This window comes from Epargyreus clarus, unplaced genomic scaffold (genome assembly GCF_041222505.1).
Source record: "Epargyreus clarus isolate Ecla_fem2 unplaced genomic scaffold, WU_Ecla_fem_2.2 ptg000027l, whole genome shotgun sequence".
Lineage (NCBI taxonomy): Eukaryota > Metazoa > Arthropoda > Insecta > Lepidoptera > Hesperiidae > Epargyreus > Epargyreus clarus.
Window position 1 is genome coordinate 11,298,501 of NW_027332234.1, and position 24,659 is coordinate 11,323,159.

A 24,659-nucleotide genomic window follows, 5' to 3' on the forward strand; every position below is an offset into this window, starting at 1 on the left:
TCGCGTTAGCCCACGACCGATACTTTTACATATTCAGATTCAAAGCTATGGGAAAGTTATGCTAGGTAATCGTGTGTGATAGGTAGCCTACAGACAGTAATGTTTGACTTTTTACGAGCCACTTTTGGTATTACATACCGAGAAGAGGACTCTACTTTCGGGCAAAAAGCACGATTTTCTAGGTGTACCCATCTGTAGTAATTTGCCAACTTATATGAAAAAAAAAATGTGGATATCAAAAGGGCTTTCTAAAGAATAATTGTATATAGGTCGCATTTTATTGTATTTTCTGAAGATCCGCGTAGATCAGTGGACTCTGTATAAAACACTTCAAAAAACATTGACTTTCGATATTTCCTTATTACAAAGCTAACGAATGAACAATCTCCCTTACATTACACAACGCGTAGTCTCAAACAAAACTCAGCTTTACCCGCCGGTATTGCGGTATATAATTATATATACAGACGTACCTTCTTACTTCATCTGTCCGTCTGTCTGTCTCCGCTGATGTGTGGCCGGTGCGTGTTGCGGACTCCATTACGGTCTCGAATTATGTTCGCCTGTCGCGTTAGCCCACGACCGATACTTTTACATATTCAGATTCGAATAAGCTATGGGAAACTTATTCTAAGTAATCGTATGTGGAAGGAGGTTGATAGCTAGCCTAAGGACAGTAAGTTTTGACCTTCTACGAGCAATTTTGATATACAATCTAGGAGCGTACACCACTCTTAAAAAAGCACAATTTTCCAGCTGTACTCATTAGCATTAATTTTTCAAACAACTTATATGAAAAAAGTATACTGATATTAAAATGATATATGTAAGTCATATATGTATTTTTTTCTGACGATTCGCATAGGTCAATGTTCTCCATGCAGGACTGCAAAAGGGTTTCGGGTTTGAGTCTCCACCAGATAATAGAGTAAAAATGAATTTAACATATTTGGAATGTAAATGTTGTTACATGTTAAGAACTCTTTTTAAGATCCCGCGGGTATGCAGATTTTCTCCAGAAGCCTTTTTTTTTTTTGTTTACGAGGGGGAAACCTTCAAAAGGTACCCGGTGTCGTGGGAGCGACGTAGGGTTATGTGGGATTCTTACCGCACTAAAACCTCCCCGGTGGCCGTCCTCGGCGCTGCGTAGAGGGCTCCGCCTAAGAAGCCTACGCACTAAGACGAAGCTTTTAAAAATCAGAGGTGGGTGCCTCGGATTTGAACCTCGGACCGGCGGAGACGTCGAGTGTCAACCTTTAGGCATAACTGCTCTTTGATCTTGCTCTAAAGGAATTTGCATGTTTAATCAATTAAATTACAATTATGAATAAAGGATTTGGAATATTAGTTTATTATTTAATCAGTTAAGCAAATTATGACAGACTATTACAAGACATCAACATTTAAAAGTTAGACGTATCGATCGCAAACATCTAGTCTAGATTCTAGACTATATTCAGGAACGCCTAATTATCTAGCTATTAAAATCTACCTGTCAAACGTTGAAATTTAAGCTGCTTTATGTTTGTAATTAAAATGGTATTTATAGTGACTTCAAAAGCGAAATATTTAATGATTATACAGTAAATTTGTCTTAAATCGGTCTAGGTATGTGAATAACGCTTCTTACAATCATAGTCCCAAATCAGATTTTTTCTTGTGTTACAGGTGCTATGGACACACACAAAGGTGAATAGACAAACACATCCAGGACAGAACTCTTCTCATTCATCTTTTAGACATCTGCCTGACCGGGGATCGAACCTGGACCCCAACCGTACCAGGAAAATCCTAGTGTGGGGTGCGAGTGTAGAAAACTTTAATTATTTATTAATTTATATACGTGAAATTTAATCATTGGCGATCCGTCCGTGCAACCATCCGTCCTTATTCCAATTGTCTTAGGAAGGTAATGTCAGCGATTTAGTTTGTCAGCGCATCTGAGCCAGAACACTGCTGTTAAAAACAATAGTCGTGGCAGTAGTGGACTACAGTAGGTAATCGTTTTTAATTATTGTATTATGTTTGTTTAAATTTTATTCAGACATTACAATTACATTTCAATATTAAATTATATTAAAATGTTTTCGTCAGCAGATAATTAAATTATAATTATTGACCATCGACTGGTATGCAGTACTTGTACCCGTCACTTCAGCGTTAGTATTTATTTACAAACAAGTGTGTTCGCATTACGGTTGCCCAGTTCGGTCATAAAACTGTAAGGCATTCAGGGCAGCGGTTTATTAGATACCTGTCTGACCGGGGATCGAACCTGGTCCCCAACCGTACCAGGAAAATTCTAGTGTGTGGTGCGAGTGTAGAAAACTTTAATTATTTATTAACTAACGTACGTGAAACTTAATAAACGGCGATCAGAGCAACTACCCATCCATATTCCAAATATATTAGGAAGGCAATGTCAGTGATTTAGTTTGTCAGTACGCGCATTTAAACCAGAACACTGCTGTTATAAAACAATAGCCGTGGCAGTAGCGGACTACAGTAGGTAATACTTTTTAATTATTTTATTATGTTTGTTTAAATTTTATTCAGACATTACAATTATATTTCAATATTAAATTATATTAAAATGTTTTCGTCAGCAGATAATTAAATTATAATTATTGACCATCGACTGGTATGCGGTACTTGTACCCGTCACTTCAGCATCAGTATTTATTTACAAACAAGTGTGTTCGCATTACGGTTGCCCAGTTCGGTCATAAAACTGTAAGGCATTCAGGGCAGCGGTTTATTGTTGGTTGTCGCAACACAAGTGGAAGCTGGACGTGTTTATGAGCTCTGAGTGCGATTAATTTGATAGTATACTAGTTGTTACTACGGCTCTGGGTTAAGTCGTGATGGTGGGGAAATTGGTTTTAATTGGTTGGTAAAGGATTTTTAAGATACCCTTATTTACCTATTTCGGTTAAAAACAGTACACACTATTACAGATTAAATAAATTAATAGATACCCTAATTAAGTTTAATTTAAAAAAAGTTTTAGTTTTTAGGGTTCCGTACCCAAAGGGTAAAAACGGAACCCTATTACTAAGACTTCGCTGTCTGTCCGTCTGGCCGTCTGTCACAGGGCTCTATCTCTGGAACCGTAAGAAAGGAAGGAATAAAAACTAGAGGTCTATCATGTGACCAAAAAAATAAACTATTGGCGTTAGTTAAAAATAAACAATATTAAACAAGGTATATTATTATTTCAAAGATACATCTGAAATGTGTCAGTTATTTCAACTCAGTGTTCCAGTACACAAAAAAATCACGTTATTTTTTATTTTTGTGTTATATCACTTATATACTTAAGTAGTTTAAAATCGTCCATCGCATACTTTTCAAATATTTCCAATTCACAAACAGACGACAAAAATAGACAAATTTATATATAGAGATTAATTATATGCATATGTATCTGTTCCTTTTCGGCCTTGTCTGAGTGTTGTTTATTATTTGAAGGGTTACAATGTGCCGTTCATTTGATAGTGAACGACCTTTGTACGTTGACGAATGAGGACAGCTGTAGGGATCATTGCATTCGGATTTATTTTGATTTAGACCAGACAAACTTTGAACGTGGTAGAACCCTTTGTTCTACTACGGAGGCTCAAACACTACACATTTTTCTGAGAATAACAGCAGTGGGCTAAGGGATGCATACTTATAAGACGCAGACAATAGTTGGCAGAAATTTTCAAATATCGATCTTGTGGTAACACATTGAATATGAAAAAATAATTATGACTTATTTTAATGGTATGCACTGAATAATTCTTTAAAATTCAGGAAATTTCAATTTTAGTTTTATTATAGATCTGACTATAAGGCCTCTATGTAAACTATCGCAATCAAGTTCTAAACCGTTATATTTATAAGAAAACAATAGATGATGTAATTCATAATTGTTATCCGAGCGAAGCAACCACGAATTGGCTGTAAACTAATAATTACCGTAAACGTACCTACAAGAACAAAAATAAGATAAATCTGACACTATTTCAAACTTCGTTGCAAATTACGTTCAGACAAATGAGTTTCGCAATTATATTATTATGGTTGAACAGAACAAAAGTGCAATGGAGACGAAAAGTTGAGATGTCGTAAATTTTGTCAAATTACAGAGGTGCGATCTGCCTAATTCTAGAGTATAAGCGCGCAGGAGTTTTCTATTAGTAAGTGTGGTTTTAGGGTGTGTGTTCATTGGTGTACATAGCAATAAAATTCATAAGATTGTAGCTCAGATTTACTATTGCAACTAAACGTTGTTACTTGGTTATATTGAGCAATAAAATGATAATAGTTAAATAGTTTAATAACTTTGTAATTTGACATTCTCCCGCTATTAAAAATAAACTCAAGTAGTGTAAATACATTTGTTTACTACAATTTGTTTACGATGTTTTTTAATCCTCCATTTTTAGTTTTGAATTTATTAAAATAATTATAATTCGTAAATCTGTTTACTAAATCTGAAATGATAAAAAGTAATGAATTAAAATAAATGTATTTCATAATATGCTTCGTAACTTCAAACTAAGTCTTTGGTCAGATACTTTATTTAATGTATTAGACTTTAAAAATAAGTAACATCAGTAAAGTATACGTCCGTTGTATTGAATACCTTTAACCCATTGAAATTTAATCAATAAAAACAAAAAAGCCATTAAACATTGTCAAATTTCATATTTGCTAGTGAGCGAGTAAGACAATACATTAGTAAAGTGTTCGCCTGTTGTATAATATACTTTTCATAAATTGAAATTAAAAAAGAAATAACTATACATATTTGTTATTGAGCGAGAAACAAATGCTTTAGCAAACTCCGCTACCCGCTCCACTTATAACCAACACCACACCCTTCCCACCGCTAGGACGACATTCCTACGGTGACCGCAGCCACCACACGCTCGCGCGAAATTAATCACAATTATGTGACAGCGGCGGGAGACACGGGTGATCGTGAGTGTGATTGAGACATTCGTGAGCTACTCTGATGTGAAGCTACTTTGATATGACGCTACTTTGACCGTGTGATATTTGTACGGGTTTGAAGCTATCCTGATGGACAAAAAATAGCACCACCATACACTCTCGCGAAATTAATCACAATTATGTGTGTGTGTGATGTGAGTGTGATTGAGACATTCTCAGCTACTCCGATGTGAAGATATTTTGATATGCAGCTACTTTGATATGACGCTACTTAAGCTACTTTGATATGAAATTGTCTTGATAGTCGTAAATGCACCGTGTGATGTTTGTACCCATTTCAAGCTATCCTAGTTGACAAAAACATAGCACCACTACACTCGCGACTACTCGCGCGAAATTAATCACAAATATGTGACATCGGCGGGAGACACGGGTGAGCGTGAGTGTGATTGAGACATTCTACGCTACTCTGATGTGAAGCTACTTTTGTTGATCATGTTAAGGAGACCAGTACACAACACAAGATAAAAAACACATAATCTGCAGTAATGTTGATAAGTTTAATAAATGAAAAATAAAATGGATAGACTAACTTTCAAAAGAATTTCAGCCTTGCTGGACACGGGTGGTATAGGGGCCTCGAGGCCGAACATTAGCCATGCCGCGACGTCACACGGCACAGGACCACCACTATTCATTATTCTAACATCGATATTCCAAGCTACAGGTAGAATCATAATAAATCTAAAAATCAATAACAATCAACAACAAACTCTTATTAATAAATAATTAGCAACTTTGTTCACAAGTTGAATTTAACTTGTTCATCGAGCGAATCCATAAACAATCGCCTACGCTGCGATTACAGCTTTATCATTAGCGGGCGAGCATTGGGTATAAAATAAGTGGAACATGGTATTATCTCGTAATATCCGTGCTCCCCGAGCGATATTATATCATCCTAGTAGGTGCAACCTGTGTGTTAAGGTGTGGGACACATTAGGAACATGATTAAAATCCCTACATATAATATGCTGCAACATAATAATATGTGATCAGACGTGATGACAAAATCTCCGAAATTATTAAACAATTGTTTTTCTGTCGAGAAATCGTACACAATGTATTCGCTTAATTAATTTAAATTTTACTTAATAGCATGTTAACTAAATTAAAACTACTGTAATTAGTAAAACATAGGTGTTAGCGGTAGTGCTTTTGGAAGTCGAACTGTCAAGGGTTCTATCTCCCTCAATCATCGCTTATACACAAGGATATTCTATTATTTGACATGTTCTTGGTGTGCTACCGTCTTTACAAGCAGCGAGTACAAGCAACACGCAGATAACAATGCACGCTGCGATTGTGTTTGAAAGTGGATTTCATTAGAGCACGCGGAAGCCGCGAGGTGCGAGTGATTCATCCGGCGATGTGGGCCACGGGGCGGTGATCGTTGCCCTTTGTAGGTCTGTGGAGGGGAAACTATGGTACTTTACCTGTATGTTGTGTATCCTACGTTACTATAAGTTGTATCCTGACGTACGATATACTATGTTGTACCCTTTTGTTTCGGATACCAAACATCCTATATGACAATAAAAATAAAGCTTTCTTTTACTGGTATTAGGATTTTCTTTCGTGAGTGTTATGGTCAATAGACATTGGACATGTCTGATATACATATTTACATTAAATCAAACTAATATGAAGTGCTGGTAAGTGGAAAATGCTACCTGTGGACATCTGTAATTGATTACTAGGGTTAAAAGAAGATAGTATTAGGGTCTTACCTAAGATCGGACATAGATGCATTGCTTCCTCTACTAGTACTAATTTGCAATTTTGTTCGTAAGTTCAAAATCAGGGTAGGTTGTATTTGTAAGTATGTACTCAGTAATGAAGCAGACTCCCGTAAAGAGAAGCGATAAACAATACCAAAATGTGCTATTTTCTACATACATACCTACCTACTACTATATAATAACAATTACATCCTCCAAACCTCTTGACGGTGAGACAAAAATAAGAAAAATATTCATCAATACATCTTACTTAAAAAAAACGTCATTGCATTAATGACTTTTGATCGATAGAATGTAACAACAAATCGATGTTTGACCGGACCAAAACATACCAGAACATCGATTATTCTTGTGCGATTATTTATCGATTAAATTCCAACAAATTGGCGACTCGCAACGGGGCATCTCGAATTCTAACATAAATCGATATTTTAATCGGATAAGTGAATTCAATGTTTGTCGCGGTGATCACGAGAATGTCGTGATCTGTTTTAATATCTTTGCCGTGTCTCTATCATGGGTAGAGACTAAATAAGACTCTATGTGATATAATAAAGCTTAAAATCCATTGAAACTGCTTTTTTGCTAAGCAAATAGCGGTTTTAAGTGCAAAAAATAGCAATAAACCGTTTGCTTAAACACTTAAGGTAAGAATTGCGTTGAGTTTGTGTGCCTAGCGGTAAGTGTAGGTTGGTGTGGGTTTGGTTCCCGTGACGTGTATATTTATCGGCGCTCGCGCAGCAAACACGGGAACTTGGCGCGAATGTGACCTACATGTGGCAGGTGCGGGCTCTATACTGCGAATTTGACTGTACTATTATTATTATAAGGGTATGTGAAAGTTGCGAATTTAAAAGTAGTATTGCTTTACCTAATGCATTTAATGGTCGGGTATACATTCAGTCAATGGAAAGGTACTATAAAATTATGATTAAAAAAATTAACGGCTTGCAATCCAGGAGTGCCGGCAGAAGTGAAAACTTGAATATAAACCTTGTGCATTATTATTTTGGAATGGTTAGGGAATCATTTTGCACGAATTGCTTTAATGATTGAGAGATAGCATTATAGATAGAATCGAGATAGCATTAGGTCGGTCAGCGATTCTAGTTCAACAATTCGAATAATACATTCGTGGTAGCTCCACACACCTTCTATCGGCGATCACGAGCACAATGTTCGCTTATTAACGCCGCACGGGCGATATATCACGCGCCCTCACACATCCTCCACGCGCTCACCCACACTGTGCTGATAGGACAGATTGCACTTCTAGAACGATACTTGTCTACAACACATCACGAACTTAACGAACTGTATTCTGTAGAATGATTCTTATTTTCTACAACATATTCGCAGTAGCGGCTCCACACACTCGCTATCGGCGATCACGAGCACAATGTTCGCTTATTAACGCCGCAGGGGCGATATATCACGCGCCCTCACACATCCTCCACGCGCTCACCCACACTGTTCTGATAGAATAAATTGCACTTCTAGAACGATACTTGTCTACAATATATATCACGAACTTAACGAACTGTATTCTGTAGAATGATTCTTATTTTCTACAACATATTCGCAGTAGCGGCTCCACACACTCGCTATCGGCGATCACGAGCACAATGTTCGCTTATTAACGCCGCAGGGGCGATATATCACGCGCCCTCACACATCCTCCACGCGCTCACCCACACTGTGCTGATAGGATAGATTGCACTAGAATGATGCTCACCTGTCTACAACTTGTCAAGATCGTGGTCAATTCTATATTCTTTAGCTTAATTTTGGATATTGGATAATCTGTTTTTTCCGATTTCCGATGTTAGTTATTCTACAATCCGTATTAATTGGGCATTTTTTTTACCCGACTGCCAAGGAAGGGTTATGTTTTTCGCGCGTATCTTGTATGTTTGTCTTTCTTTATTTGATCCGATCTAACAAACGGCTGGATGAATTTCAACAGTTAAAGTGTCATTATATTTGTCTCAACGACCCGAGTGTCCTTAGATAGGTGTTAGTAAAAAAAAATCAAAATGGCGGATTTTTGGCGCGAAATAGTAAGACATTTAAAAAAAAAAGTTAACCGAACCTATCGAGTAGGGTATCAAATGAAAGGAAATTAAACGGAAATTATAAAAACATATTTGTATATATATAAAACAGTAAGGTGACTGACTGACTGACTAACTAAATGACTTTTTCATTTTTCAGAAATCAACGTACAGCCTAAACCAAGGACCTTACAATTCTGAAATTTTGCACACAGGTTCTCTATATAGCTTGAATAAGTACTAAGAAAGGCCTTTTGGAAATTCTACCCTTAAGAGGGTAAAATAGGGGAAAACAGTTTTTTTGAAATCCTTTAATTTTGAAGCAACTACTATAAAAAATTGTATTTGGCTTTCTGGATAGGAACAAGGACGCACTTATTTATCCCCCTCCGAAAAATCAACCCCGTAGAGGGTAAAATAAGGGTTAAAAGTTCATTTGAACAATCGTCAATTTTGAAGCAAACACTATGACATGTTGTATCAGGCTTTTTGGATAAAAATAATGAAATGCTACCTCTAACGAGGTAAAATAATGACCGAAACTTTGATTTACTGAAGTTTTTTTATTTTATAGGCCGTAAATGGTGAATTTTTTCGCAAAAGAGTAACACGTTTTAAAAAAAGTTAACCAAACCTATCGAGTAGGGTGTCAAAATAAAGGAAATTAAGAGGAGATTACATATACATTATATAATATATCTTATATATAAAATTCTCGTGTTTGCCGGGTCAGCTAGTACATATATACTCGTATATACACATCGAGATGACTGTCTGACTAAATGAGAGAGTTGCTGTGCCAGAGATCAACGCAAAGGGAAACCGCTGAACTTAAGCGTGCTGGAATTTTACACATAGGTTCTTTATATAGCGTAAATGAACACTACGAGGATAAAATAGGATAATATTGTTTGAACATCTTTTGTTTTTGAAGCAGACACCGACTATGAAACTTTGTATTTGGCTTTCTGGATAAAAATAATGAAATGCCTATTTCACTGCTTTTGGAAATTCTACTTCAGGCTTTTTGGTGCAGTCGGGTTTTTGATTTTTTAAATTAATTACTTATTCTCTAAGTACTTTATGTCCTATAAATACTATTCATTTATTAGCCCATAATTTTACTTTATTTTTACCGCTCACGTCCATATAAAATTAGAGTTCCTTAGTTGTTCGCAGCAGTGTTACTATAATAAATTATTAATTTACATGACCTTGTGTCTAACGCCCCAGTACTTTAAACCAGTACCCTTACCATGAGTTTACGTTTATTCAGTAAACTTAATGATAAGTAAGTGCTCAAGTGACGATAAACTTTTTGTCTCCCTCACATGTTCGCAAAAAAGAGAGACAAAACATAAAACGCCATTTTGTCAATTTAGACATTTAATGTTATGTTACTGACACTATAGTTCTGATACAATCCGCTAGGGGCGCTGATTGATAAATAAATAGCAAAACAGTCATATTTGTCAAAACGTAAAAACTCATGGTAAGGGTACAGAATACAGCGCTCAACACCACCGTTACACACCAGAAACAAATCATTTGAAGCTTCTTTTCCTAGTAACAACACATAATAACACATGCAACAAAATAAAACCCACCTCTTGTTGACCCCCTATTTACCAAAACGCGTGTAGTTTTAACTCGCACTAACCACTAGAACTAAGCACTAAACACTTAATGGCTAAAGTGGTTGTTGGAAGCTCCCAGGTGGGCTGGTACGTGGAACGCTAAGGTATATGGAGCTAATCATATGTTACATAGTTCCTGTGAGCCAGGCATTTTAATGGAAAGCGAGTCACGTTCGGTGTTGCCAGTGTTGGGTGAGCGCGAAAATTTCAATTCGCAAAAAATATTGTGGTTATTTATCTACCCCTTTTTTAAAGTTCCTTATGGAAATTGCAACTTAAATCAGTATAAATTGCAGAAATACAATATTACTTACAACATCACTACAAGATGTGTGTGTTTGTCCGTTTTTTCGTTGTGTTTTTGATTGTCTTTAGTACATATTTTTTATAACACATTTTTAAATATTGCATGTATTGGCTCTTTTTTAGTACTGGTATTTGTGTTTATAGTAACAACAACATAAGGAGTCTGAAGGAACCTGAAGCTATGAATACGAAAATTTTTGTTCACAAAACAGTAAACTAATATTTCTTTCGGAAGATACTACTAGATTTCCCTAAAAACGGGGAAAATATATGTGAAACACTGGCAACAATCCAAGCCCATAACGCGCACGTTCAAACGTACCCGTTCCAGGGGCTCACTCAGTTATTAAATTAAAGTAACTGTTCCTAGATTGTCGTGATCATACGTTGTTCATTTAGGACTCATTAGCGGACGCGTGAGATGGCCTCTAATCACCGGTTATCTGCTAATCTCGATTAATGGAAGCTCTGATGCACGTTAAATTGAGAACATGATCCTTGAGTGGAATTTATAATGAGTATCTTTTGTTGATGACAGGAAATTGTATGGCAGTATTATACTTGAGGTAGCCTTTTTTATGAAATTATATTGTAAAATATTTTTAAATGTTATATCCTTTAAGATATACTCCGTTCTAGTCGTTTCATTCGTCCTTGTGTGTGAGCGGTACCAACGATATAATGAATCCTAGTGTCAAGCTAAACATGTAAAGCGCTATTAAAAAAAAGCAACATTATTTTATACACTAATAATTATGATAATATTTAATACACAATATACTATATTTGCCTAAAAACGGGGAAAAAATGGAAAATATTGGCAACAATCTAAGCCCATAACGCGCACGTTCAAACGTACCCGTTCCAGAGGCTCGCTCAGTTATTAAATTAAAGTAACTGTTCCTAGATTGTCGTGATCATACGTTGTTCATTTAGGACTCATTAGCGGACGCGTGAGATGGCCTCTAATCACCGGTTATCTGCTAATCTCGATTAATGGAAGGTCTGATGCACGTTAAATTGAGAACATGATCCTTAAGTGGAATTTATAATGAGTATCTTTTGTTGATGACAGGAAATTGTTGAAGTATTGTACTAGTTTTTACACCTGATGGGAAATCACTGTCGATTATTGAGACCTTAGGTGTTGCCTGTGTGTGTTGTTTGCAAACATTATTTAAACCTTCTAAATGTTAAAAAGTATCAAAACTACTTAGTTCGAGTCCAAGGGATTAGGAACGTCTGAAAAGGTATCTGATTTATCAAATTATCAAATCTTATGACTGTTGTTACGCTAAAGTGATTGTGGTAGTATAGAACTGAAATAGGTGATTTTACAGTCGGACCACGGAAAGGTATTTATAAATTTGTTAGGAGGAGGAATTTCGTATTAATATGTTAGGAGGAGTGTTTTCTAATTTTAAATTTAGTCTTTTTGTTTAATCAGTTACATTCTTTATTAAATTATTTTCAAATAATTAATCAGGTAAGTTATCTATTAAACTATAAATAAATTTTAATCCTCTTTACTATATATTAATACAGTCTTTATTACCTCACTTCAAAACTTCATCGTATCAATGGTGTTTAGCTGTAGAATGCGTATATCTCCGTAGTGCAAGTAGGAAGTGATTTATTTGGAGCGCGCGCCATATATCTGAGGATCGTGAGTTTGCGGGCCGATCCGCTGACCATTTACAGGCTGATTGTGTGGTCACCGATGAGCAATGGGGCTCACTTAACGAGAACTGTTCTGTGTAATTTGTTAATAGCTTTGCTATATGTTTCTAGAAATTACTAACTTTCACCATGTTTAATATTTATGGGAGATTGGATTCAATCATAGTAGTTAAAGGTAGTAGAGACCTCTGTGGTGCGACTCCGGGGACACCATCGTCACACCAATCTACATAATAACAGCAGTGTTAAGTGCTGTTGAGTTCTGTTTTGAATAGTGCAGTAAGAGAGACAAAGTTCTCGAGGCATTCCAATTTAGCCCTCAAGGGTAACAGCGCATCTGTTGCCATGGTAACACGTGGTGTCTAAATAAAATATTCATTGAAATTTGATAGTTTTATAATATTTCTAGAAATCACTAAGCTTAATTACACATTTCATCACAATACATACGTGAGTACAAGCATCTAAGCATCATCATTTGAATTTAATATAACCCATACATCCATCCTTGTACACTAATATAGCACTTACATAAACGATTACATATAAAGACAACCTTAGACACATGTAACACATAGATACACACACACAAATACACAGAAGAAAAACATTGGGTTGCACCATGTTAGGTGACAAGACGATGACCGATCGCCTCAAGATCGCAATGATAACAAAGTAGCCGACTAGTCGTGTAGCAGTCATGTACGTCGCGTGCGTTGATAGCTTATTAATACGCGGAATCCGGCCCTGTTTAACTGTAATTATTGCTTGATCTCCTACTGTGTTACCTACTTTCATGATGTTAAATATTGCAAGTTGATTCGTTGAATATGTAGCAAATGTTTCACTTGTAGACAGTAGGTATTAATTTAAGTCATTAATTTGTTGACATCTATTTTTGATGAGAATTATCGTTTACTATTTCATATAAAATGTAAATAAGCAGTGATAGCCTTGTGGTTAAGAAACGCGGCCTCTCGATCGAGGGGTCCGAGGTTCAAATCCCAGGCATGCACCTCTGATTTTCAAATTTATGTGCGTATTAGAAATTAGTTATCACTTGCTTAAACGGTGAAGGAAAACATCGTGAGGAAACCTGCATACCCGAGAGATTTATAAAAAATCTTAAAGGTATGTGAAGTCTACCAATACGCACTTGGCCAGCGCGGTGGACTATGGCCTAATCCCTCTCATTCTGAGAGGAGACCCGTGCCCAGCAGTGGGACAGTAATGGGTTGATGATGATGATGAAATGTAATCACAAGTATGTAACAAAAAAGTTATTTTGATTCATTACAGTTGATTAAAGATGCCATAAATATAAATGTATCGAATGTTAATAATAACAGTCGCTTAGATATCCCGATGATAACAACAAAGTAGCCGACTAGTCGTGTAGCAGTCATGTACGTCGCGTGCGTTGATAGCTTATTAATACGCGGAATCCGGCCCTGTTTAACTGTTATTATTACTCTGATCTCCTACTGTGTTACCTATTTTGACTTCAATCAATTAATTTATCATTTTGTATTTATAGTTTCAGTAATTCAGGTTAACAAAAGGGGCATACAAACCCTCTCGGAAGTAGAACTCCCGTTGATGTGTGCAGGCTTAGAACCACAGTTATTGATGTTGCTTTTAAATATAGAAGTAGCAAATGAACATGCAGTCCACCCGATGGTATGTATGACTATTGCCGCCCGTGGTCATCAGTTATTCATTGGGCGGCCAACAATGCGTGATTGCTACCCCTGAGGACTAATTTTACCCTCCTCGGGAAAGTATGTCTTACCAAACTCTTAAAAGTCCCTTACCACACTCTTAAAAGTGGAACATAGCACATCTAAAAATTTCAGGCAGAATTGGTGTGGTGCCGGTATTGATACGTAGGGTTCTTCCGCCTTCCCACTTTCCGCGAGTAGAGTAACGCTCTAGGCTTCGTATCGGGAAAGAATTGTGTCCAGCAATGGGACATATATCAGCGGTAACATAGACTTGTGTAGAAAAAGTATTGTAACTAAATCAGGACGACTGTAGCAGTACCCCTGCTAGTGTTTCATATAATGACGGGCGGTACCGATTTCACCATACTTTCAACGGTACACATTCGACCTTGCTGTACACTCGCGAACAATGCGCGCTCGTCAGCCCTGCGATTGTGCGCATTATTTATAGCCCATTATCGGCTAATGCGATACAAGCCGGATGCAACTGATGCACTTGTGAAGGTAACTGTACACAAGTGGTTGATGCTACGAGGATTAGTTGGAAGGGAGACTGTACAATCAGGAACAGAAAAAAATAATTTGGAAGTTTGCCTATATAAATAGAAATGCTTTTAATTAGCTTTTTAACAAGTGATATTAAGTATATCGTTGGAAATTTGTTGGTGCTGATCGAACAAATTTCGTAGTAGGTATAACTCGAAGGTATCGTCGAAGGTAAGGTCGAAGGTAAGGTCGAAGGAACTTTGGGTCTTAATTCTATTTCTTTTGGTAGCCCACTTTTAACAACATTTAAAATTTGCTTACAGTTAATGGATTAGACTAGGCGTGGTTCCTAATATTTTAGACTAACCATACGGTTATAAAGATCCGTAAACGGAGATAAAATAAAAATATCTAATATTTAGTTCTACACTAGTAGGAACTCTTAAAAATCTTGTAAAATCGCGGATAAGGAGACCCGTGCCCACCAGTGGGACGGTATTGTGTAGACGACAAAATATATAACAATAATTAAACATGACAAATGAGAACATCACAAATACAAAATAGAATTACTTTCTAAAACATCCCATTTAAATGAAACAAGTATTTAACATTGATTTCAGTAGGAAGTGTCCCTTGTCAGGGCACATTATGCATGGAAGGGAGTAGCGTGCGACTCGTACATTCAGATAAAGTTGCCACGACTGTCAAATGCAATTACTGCGTGTGAAATGCGACTTACGTCGTTAGTGTGATGGCTTCTTACTCAATCTGGAATGGCCTAAGGAATGTTCTAGTCAAGTGTAAATGTTTAAGATTCATAGATTGATTAATATTTTATTTTTTCTTAATTTTAATTGACAATTTATGGTAAGTGTTTACTGTCATCCGAGGTCATTTATAGTACCCAAAGCAGGATTTAGAGGTCTATTTGACCACACACAACGTTACTTTTATAACGAAATAGAGGATGAGGCTGAACCACTTACACCGTTGTCATCTTTCCGAATGTTTGAACAAACATTTGCTTGCTGAACTGCTTACACCTTATCACCTTTCCAAATGCTTGAACAAACATTTGCTTTGTATTTCGTCAACTAAATTCACAATTTATATTTTGTGTCTAATGATATCTCTCGCGTCCTACTTCATTCTAAGGAAGTGTCCCTTGTCAGGGCACATTATGCATGGAAGGGAGTAGCGTGCGACTCGTACATTCAGATAAAGTTGCCACGACTGTCAAATGCAATTACTGCGTGTGAAATGCGACTTACGTCGTTAGTGTGATGGCTTCCTTACTCAATCTGAAACGGCCTAAGGAATGTTGAAGTATAAATATTTACGGAAATTATTTTATAATTAAAAGAATAATCATGTTATTTTAATAATTGTTATTTTAATTTAATTTTAATATTAAAGTGAGAATGCAACTCATTTTCTTTTTGATTGTATTAAATTAGTAGCGTAAACGCTTTCTACGCTTACAGCCTTACACTAGAACTCCCTGTACCGTGGGTGCCATGCACACACACAAAGACGAATACACACACACCCAGAACCAAAACATATATTTAAATTTATCATTCCGATACCTGTCTGGCCGGGGTTCAAACCCGGAACCCTTTGCGCGTCAGACCAGTATGGTGACCGCTCCGCCACGCGCGTCGTCACCATACCATCGTTGCGCTCGTCGTAGTAGTTTGCTGTTCACTAGACAGTTGTTTTAGTCTAACGATAAGCCAGACGGTCTACCTGATGGAAAGCAGTCACCTTCGGCTATGGACATTTGCAACACCAGAGAAGTCGCCAATGCATCGCCGGCTTTGACGGATAGCTCTTTTTACACCCCTCTTGAAGAACTCCAGGTCATAGTCCTGAGGGAATACCTCAGGAGGAAGTTCATTCCACATTTTGCACGTACGCGGCAAAAATGAACGTTAAAACCGAACCGTTGATATGTTGATATGGATGGAACTTCATCCTTCGGCGAGTGGTGCGATTAAGGAAAGGCGACGCAGGCACCAGATCAAAGAGTTCCTCATATTACATGACGATGATTATTGAGATCCATACTGTTAAAAGAGCGGTTCTTAAGAACTAAGTTGGAATGCCTCGTTTCTCCTGCAAATAACCAGCAGCACGATTGCTGTTATAACAGAAACACGGGCTACTCCGCAAATGGATAAAGGCCAAATAAAGCAATCAATTTGCTTTGTATTTTGGGGGCTAAAACTCACAATTAAAGCTTAAAATATCTCTGCATTATGTTTTCTGCTTGGAAGTCTACTCTTTAGGGCACATTCATGCAACGAAGCAGACACTAATGACATGTGCCTCGTACGTTTAGATAAAGTGGTCATAATTCTGTCAAATGCAATTATATGTAAAATGGCTTAGATCGTTAGTGTGAGCTTTCTAAATTACCAGTACAACGATATGCAAGTTAGATTTTAATACTATTCAAGGATTAGTATAATCTTAAGTACCTACCTCTGTAAACTCGCAGTGGAGCATTGTGGAGTTTGCTCCAGATTTCAGTAGAAAGTGACATCTTATAAGATTTACTTCATCATAAAAGACTATATGTGTGACGGTGATGCGTCAGGGAAGAATCACAAACAAAGTTAAGATATATCTTAAGAGTTGCTACAATTTTCCTTAACTAATTACTATGTGAAAATCTACGTACTAAAAGGGCCATGAGAAACAACGACACGTATACCCATAATAAATCCAGTTTCTCAATATAGACGTCTATTGGGTTGAAATCGAACCTAGAACCCTTCTAAACTTAGTTCTGAATTGAATATAAATATTAAATGCACAGTAATATTACTCTTTAATACAATAGAAACATAATTTAAGACTCTAGCAATTTTCTTGTACAACCAGCTCCAGAAGTAGAAGAACAGACCAAGACTGTACAAAACAAGCCTCTAAACATGTCTGTTTACGGATGCTTGCAAATAAAAGAACCTGTGAATTCAAAATCAGCCCCAAACGAAGAATTAAATCACACGTCACCGAAACCTCGGCGTGACAGACACGTCACGCGTGCGAACAACCATCCATCACTCGGTGTGTTAACAGCCTTACCAACATCACTGTACCATCTATAACATCCTTAAGGCAACTCCACACGGTTTATCTTGTCGTAATATTACGCAACGAATCTTTGTGACATAAGCATGTTGACAAAATAAATCTGCAGTATGACAGACCATTATTTCAAGACTATAAGATGTAAAATTCTTTAGCCGATGTGTACGTTGATGTGTTTGTTGGTATGCGGATTTTCACGTCATACGTTTGGGGTTGGCGAAACGTAAAATTGCGTATAACTTTATTTTTAACGGCGAGATTGACGACTTAAGCGTCACGTGAAATGTAATATTTCATCCGATACGCACTTATCTGGTTAACGTTATTGGATAACGATAAAAATAATGGGATTATGCAAATTTGACTTATCACTGAAATTTTGTAAGAGCTCGTGATTTTTAAAGTTGCTTGATACTTTTAGATATTGCAACCCACCTCAGTAGTCACAGTAGAATATAACAGAAAAAGAACTTCACTTAGATTGGTCATTAAGAAGAGAAGAGAAGAGTTTGTAATTACCATAATAATATTAGACCTTAAAAAAATACAATAAGTCAATGTGTATACGTAATATTGCGACACATCTAAATAAGAACTCACAAATATAATAAAGTTATTTATTATTTTTATCGCTTTATTTTAAAAATTGCATGAAATTAATGCCACTAACAAAGACGGAAATTTATTTGCACCAAGTTAAAATAAACTCCTAAGTTTTCATGGATAAAGTACTGCATGTTTAAGATGATATTGTATATATCCCTCACAATATTGTGTTATTCCATTACCTATAATAATAATTAATTATTTTACAATCGGGGAAATTTGGCTACTGGTGGCTGCGTTATAAACTTCTGTGACTCGATAAGCATTGACTGTTGATTAAAAAAATATAAATATTGTAATGAGCAATAAATAATTTATTGCTCATTTAAGGTGGTAGGATCCTTTGTGGTTCGACTCCGGCGGCATCACCGCCACACCTATTTCTGCCTAATAATAGCAGTGTTAGGCGCTGCTGTATTCCGTTTTGAAGAATGTGGTAAGGGAGACATACTTTTTCGAGGCGTTCCAGCTTAGTCCTCAGGGGTAGCAGCGCTTCTGTGGCCGACCTCAGGTAGAGATATCTACTCCGATATGCTACTCCGATATTATAAAAAAATATATATGTATTTTGCATAAACTATTCAATTCCTCAATGTATTCAAATTACGTTTATATTACAAGAAGTCATATTACACAGCCGTCTATATTCTACGCCGCGATACAAAGACACTAATTAGAATCAAAACAATCAATACACAACTTTTAATACACCAGCATCATTTACTTCAAACGTTACCGATAGAATCTATAACGTGCAGCGGTATTGATTAAAAAAGCAACATAAATTAGCGAATCGGGGAGAGAGGGGTGGTTGTTGTCAAAAAACTTTTATAAGTGTTTATGTGTACGCGCCCCCCTCCGCTGACACCCTTTCGCGGACCCACATTCGTATAAAACGCCCGGGTACGGGTGGCTGAGGAGTTGGACGGCTTGAGACGATGACAAATTTATTTCTTGATGGCCCTATTTACCCCCTTCTCCTGTATTTAGACCAATCTAGTCATCAATTTTGAACGATTTTGACTAGTTTTTTTGTTCTATTAAGGGTTGGATGATCAAACATCATTTGGTGCTCATCTACATAATAAAAAAAATTGTTAATTTTTTTTCAGAATTATATTCTTCTAGACCCACCAGTACAATTTATGCATTGGTATTCGATTTTTATTAGATGAATTGCATAATCTGTTATACAAATTAGATCAAAATAAAGTAAGAAAAACAAACATAATAGTGTAAAAAAGGATTAATCTTTAATCAAAGTATAGTATCTATGTATGTATAGTTAGCTCCACTGCTTGCATTACATTACTCATGCTGTGTAATGTTTCAATTCAAATATTATTTACTAAACAACCACAATAAGGATAGCGAAATATTCCCACGCGACCATAATTTTCTTCCAGAAAAGCCATTTTGTCATCCGCCGTACACTGACATACAAGTATATGTAAATTAAACACCACCGCACACAGACACGCACACAAATAAAAACGTAAAGAAACACCGCGGAGAGGAAGAATGTATTAAGAAAGCGGGACAGAGACGGGCTACTAATTAACACTACGGGCGAGAGCGAGACGGATAGACCCAACACGCTAATTAAGAATACAAGAAGAAAGACGCGTTTTATGTACGCTTCGGTTCTTTGATTGTGTGGGTGCGATTCTGTTTATGTGTTCGCAATTTTCCGTTTGTTGCGCGTGTATGTGTTGTGTTATTAACTCATTATGTGAAGAGTTAGTATGTACATAAGACTTATTTACTGGTTAATTGAAAGCGGTTGCTCTGATAAGGAGTGGTAGTCGTTTTCTATAAGAGTTTTTACATTTTGCGGTATCTCAACTTCAGTTTGCGTCGATTCTTGATATTAGTTGGGGAAAACAATTTTAAGTTACTTTTACAAGTATCTATATGATGAAAAAATCTTTAACTATTTTTTATACAAAGGGCTAATCAAGATTACAAATTAAACTTTAAAATGAGTAGATCATAGTTAAGTAGACATATTGAATAAAAATACCTTATTCTGATATTGCTTCTACGCAATATAAATATAAACTATAGCAATATGACATGCTTCAGCAAAGATAAAGATAAAGATAAAGATAATTTATTTGCTTTGAACAGTGAGAAAAGATGTTACATACAATATAAGTAGTCTCTTATGCAGCCTTTTCAAGCATGCAAATTGTTAATTCAATTAAATAAAATTACATTATATAAAATTAAATTAAACCAATGCAATGTGTGCTTAATCTAAAATGGGTTATTTTAGATTAAGCGTAGATACATGTAATTATACGCAATAATGCAAGTAAAAGCAATACGATCAATATGGGTATTATAAAGTGCAATATCAATATGTTTGATATTGTGTTATTTTTCCATAAAGTATCATATAAGTTTCAGAGCATTTGCATTTCTAAAAAATGAAAATTAAATGTCAGGTGCTTATTTGTATTATTATAATCTAAAAACAAATTACACACGTCAGATAGCAAGTAACTAATAAGTTTATGCAAAATTTAACTACAGTTTCGTACATTTGGACTTGCGCCGTCGTGCCAGCCGCTTAAAAATAATTTGGCCCGTTCATTGTCCGTTAACTTCGCAAAACTTTTGGATGCCGTATGGATGGTAACTTTCAGTATGTAATTTCAGCTTTGTTACAAATTTTGCAAAAAAATGCAACTTAATAAAATAGGTGCTAATATGAGCCTAAAGGGCTAATACGAACCTAATTGTATCTACTATTGTTTTTATTACGTGACAAGATTTATTTTTCTGACCACTTAACCCTATTTATAAATGGTGAATAATAGTGTGAAAGCTGTTTATTTGTGCCTTTTTTTGTCATACGGAAATGTTGAGGGTAAAGAAGAAAACATGCAATAGGTGAAGTGGAAGTGATCACGAATAAAGAAGTTAATTTGTCGTCAGTTAATGAATTAATGACCATGCTGTTAGAATCACATTTCCAGAAATATATAGTTTTAATGTCAACACCAGTTTAACATAAAAACTAATTTTATTATGTCACTAACACTACTCATAAAATATTAATAACTAAAATATTTATAACCAGTATTTTTTTTTACCCCTTCGTTAATCTTGAATTCAATATCCTAAATCTTGATCTATATCGAGTACGTTAAAAGTTACAATATCCGAATAGTTCTTTTAAAAGTTTCCTATTAGTGTGATAGGTATTGTAACAGGACATTGACCCGCACTGAATAGACACATCTTAATGATCGCGGTACAGCCAGCAAAATCTTATCTCGCGTCGCACATTTATTTGTTTAAAGCTTTCAATGCGAACGAATGAAACAGCCTGTGTGTATCGGATTACGTGGAACATCCTAAGTGAACTCAGATGCTATTGGGAGTCGAATTTTATTCGGAACTCGTAAGGTTGGCTTTAGAACGTTCGCAGTCGAAGGATATACAGGTTGTATCTATCCGTCTTGCTCTTGAAAAAGCGTGTAAGAAAGCAAAGAATGGCGGAAGAAAGGGGACGGGACAAGCAAGGAGATATGTCTCAGGAGCGGTGTGATGAATTAAATTTTTAGAGGGTGGTTAGGGGGGCTCATCGCCGCTTCGCGTTCGGTTGTCTAATTTGTATTAATTATATTTTCGAACGGGTTCGCGTTATCAAATGTCTGCTACAGCCTTGAAACAAAAAAACGGTGGGCTGAAGTCTTCTTAACGGTATTCCTAATGTTCTTTAGATTTGTAATTACTTAGCAGTTCGTTTCATTATCAACCCATTACTGTTTTACTAATGGGCGTTCCTACTTTAAGACCAAGAATGGTTTGACCATAATAGTTCATAATCCACCATGCTGGACACTTATGGATACTTCACTGACTTTTGAGATTTTTTTATAAATATATTATATACACGTGCATTTCTCGTGATGTAATAATAATTATTGAAATCGTATGAAATAATAATTATTTGTTATTTTGTAACATGCATATAATTATTAAATATAATGATTCAGTAAACAAACCAAAAAAATCACTTATAATAGATTACTTTGACTCTGTGCAGAAGGTAAGAAAACTTTCCAAAGAAGGCTACTAAATATAGCTAAAGTGTATTGAAAAATATGTTGACATACCTTGTTTATAAAAGTACATAATATAATAAGCGCTTTCTACACTCACAGCCCCAGACTATGATTCCCTGTGTCGTGGGGGCCATGGACACACACATAGACAAATACACAAACACCCAGACCCAGAAACAAAAATCTTAATTCATTATTTAGATATCTGTCTGGCCGGGGATCGAACGTCCCGGGTTCGCGTCAGGCTGGTATGGACCGTTCCGCCAAGCGAGTCGTCGTAATTTATTATAATTATGAAAACGAATCTTGAAAATAATCTTGCTCTCTAACCCCGATAAAAACCTAAAACTCAGTTAATATTATGAAAAACCGATACCCTCTAAATATTGAAATTTCATTTACGACAGGTTAAATTATGACCACATTAGCGTATAATTTGGTGGCGTTGCGTGGTCTTTATTGGCCATAAAGTTGAATCGCGATTCGCCCATATTTAATTGCTATAGCTTTAAAATATGCGTAAAGTGTGTTTATTTTACCATAAAGCGTAGGTTTATCAAAAATATTTTCGTAATGTTTACAAGCTTATAGTACAGGGAAGAGAGACGAAGCGACAGCTTCTTCTTCTTTGATGAAGAAGACAGAAATCTACACTAATGTTATAAAGAGTAAAACTTTGTTTGTATGTTTTTTTTGTAATCAATATGCTCAAAAACTACTAGACCGATTTTAAAAATTCTTTCACCATTCGAAAGCTACATTATCCACGAGTAACATAGGCTATATTTTATATGAAATATATTTGATAAATAGATTTTGAGGCGGTACAAAGTTTGCCGGGTCAGCTAGTATAGAATACAGAAAAATATATTTTTATGTGATTTTTGTGGAAGGGAGAGAACATTTATGTGAATAAGGGAGACAACGTAGGACTTGTGGTGGCAACTGCAGTAAAATCTACTTTTTAATGAGTACTGAAAATGTTTTAATAATAGTGACATATGGTTAATCATACTGATATTGCATAGACATAATTAAGATAGTTAGGTAATCCTTACATTATTTATTACATTAATATAATTAACACTTCATCTATGATATAAAAAAAAAAAATATCCGGGGCGTATTCACAGTGGCTGCATTCTTACTAAACCAATCACTTTTCTATTTTCTTCTTCAGATTTTCTGTTAAATACAATATCATTCATTAAGTGCAACTAATCAGTTTACTTTCCTACATCTAATTTACTTCGTATCGGTGCAATATGATTGGCAATATACATATTGTAATTGCATGAAACAATAGTTTTGTGTGAACTCTACTTTACGTCTTCATCTAGTAGTAAGATAATATTTTTAAAGAATTTATTTATTTAATTTATGATGCTTGATTGAAATTAAATCAGTTCTCTCTCGTATATGAACTACTGGATTCGATAAAAACATTTCTTCCGAGTTCCGCACACCCAAATTACGTAATAAAAAACTTTGTGAAACGAATGAGGGCCCCCGTGAATAGTTCATTATCATACATGTGTGTGTTTGTATGCGGCTTGCGGCTTGCGGCTGCGGCCAATGCGACTCTTTGACGGCGAAGCGCATAGGATCATTTTCGAGCTTTTCTTTAAAAAATAGACTTAATTTAATTATTGTACACAAAAGTATATTATATAGTAGTTTTAGAGATGTTCACCTACATATTTATGGTATCTTTGTAATTTCTATAGGTATTTAGGATTTTTTTGACGCTTTTGTAAAAATCTGTAATTTACCGTATATCTCACGGGTATACTGTATATATCTCAACTTGGTTGACCACTTGTTAGATATATTTTTCGTTTCTAAGTTTTACAATGGAAACTCATACTTCGAGTTACATACTCTTTTTACTTAAAATTTAGTTGTTAACCTATCTTATTGTTTTGACAAGCATCTCATTGTCAATTTTTATACGCAAAATATTTATATTATTACAAACTAAGGATGTATAACGCATAACGTATGAAGCATGATGCACAACGCATAACGCATAACGCATAACGCAAGACGCACGGCGCACAATGCATAACGCATGACGCACGCCGCATTCAACCGTAATTTGCATTAGCCAGCAGGGTTGTGATCAAGCAGGGGTTTTAATTTTTGGGGGTTCTTTAATGACACTTCTTCGCATCGATTTTAGCGTTTTCGAGGGTTACTCTTTTGTTTTGCAATATCGATTGCCGAGTTTTTATTTGGA

General features: G+C 35.9%; 1 protein-coding gene across 1 annotated transcript in view; it reads right to left on the reverse strand.

Annotated features, from left to right (window-relative positions):
• Positions 1–7,954: 7,954 nt before the first annotated feature.
• The window catches only part of LOC140754097 (uncharacterized), a 133,753-nt gene continuing 117,048 nt past the window's right edge, over positions 7,955–24,659 (reverse strand). Inside the window, exon 2 of the mRNA XM_073089009.1 lies at positions 7,955–8,034. Within this exon, the coding sequence (XP_072945110.1) occupies positions 7,955–8,034 (80 nt within the window). The remainder of the gene's footprint in view (positions 8,035–24,659) is intronic.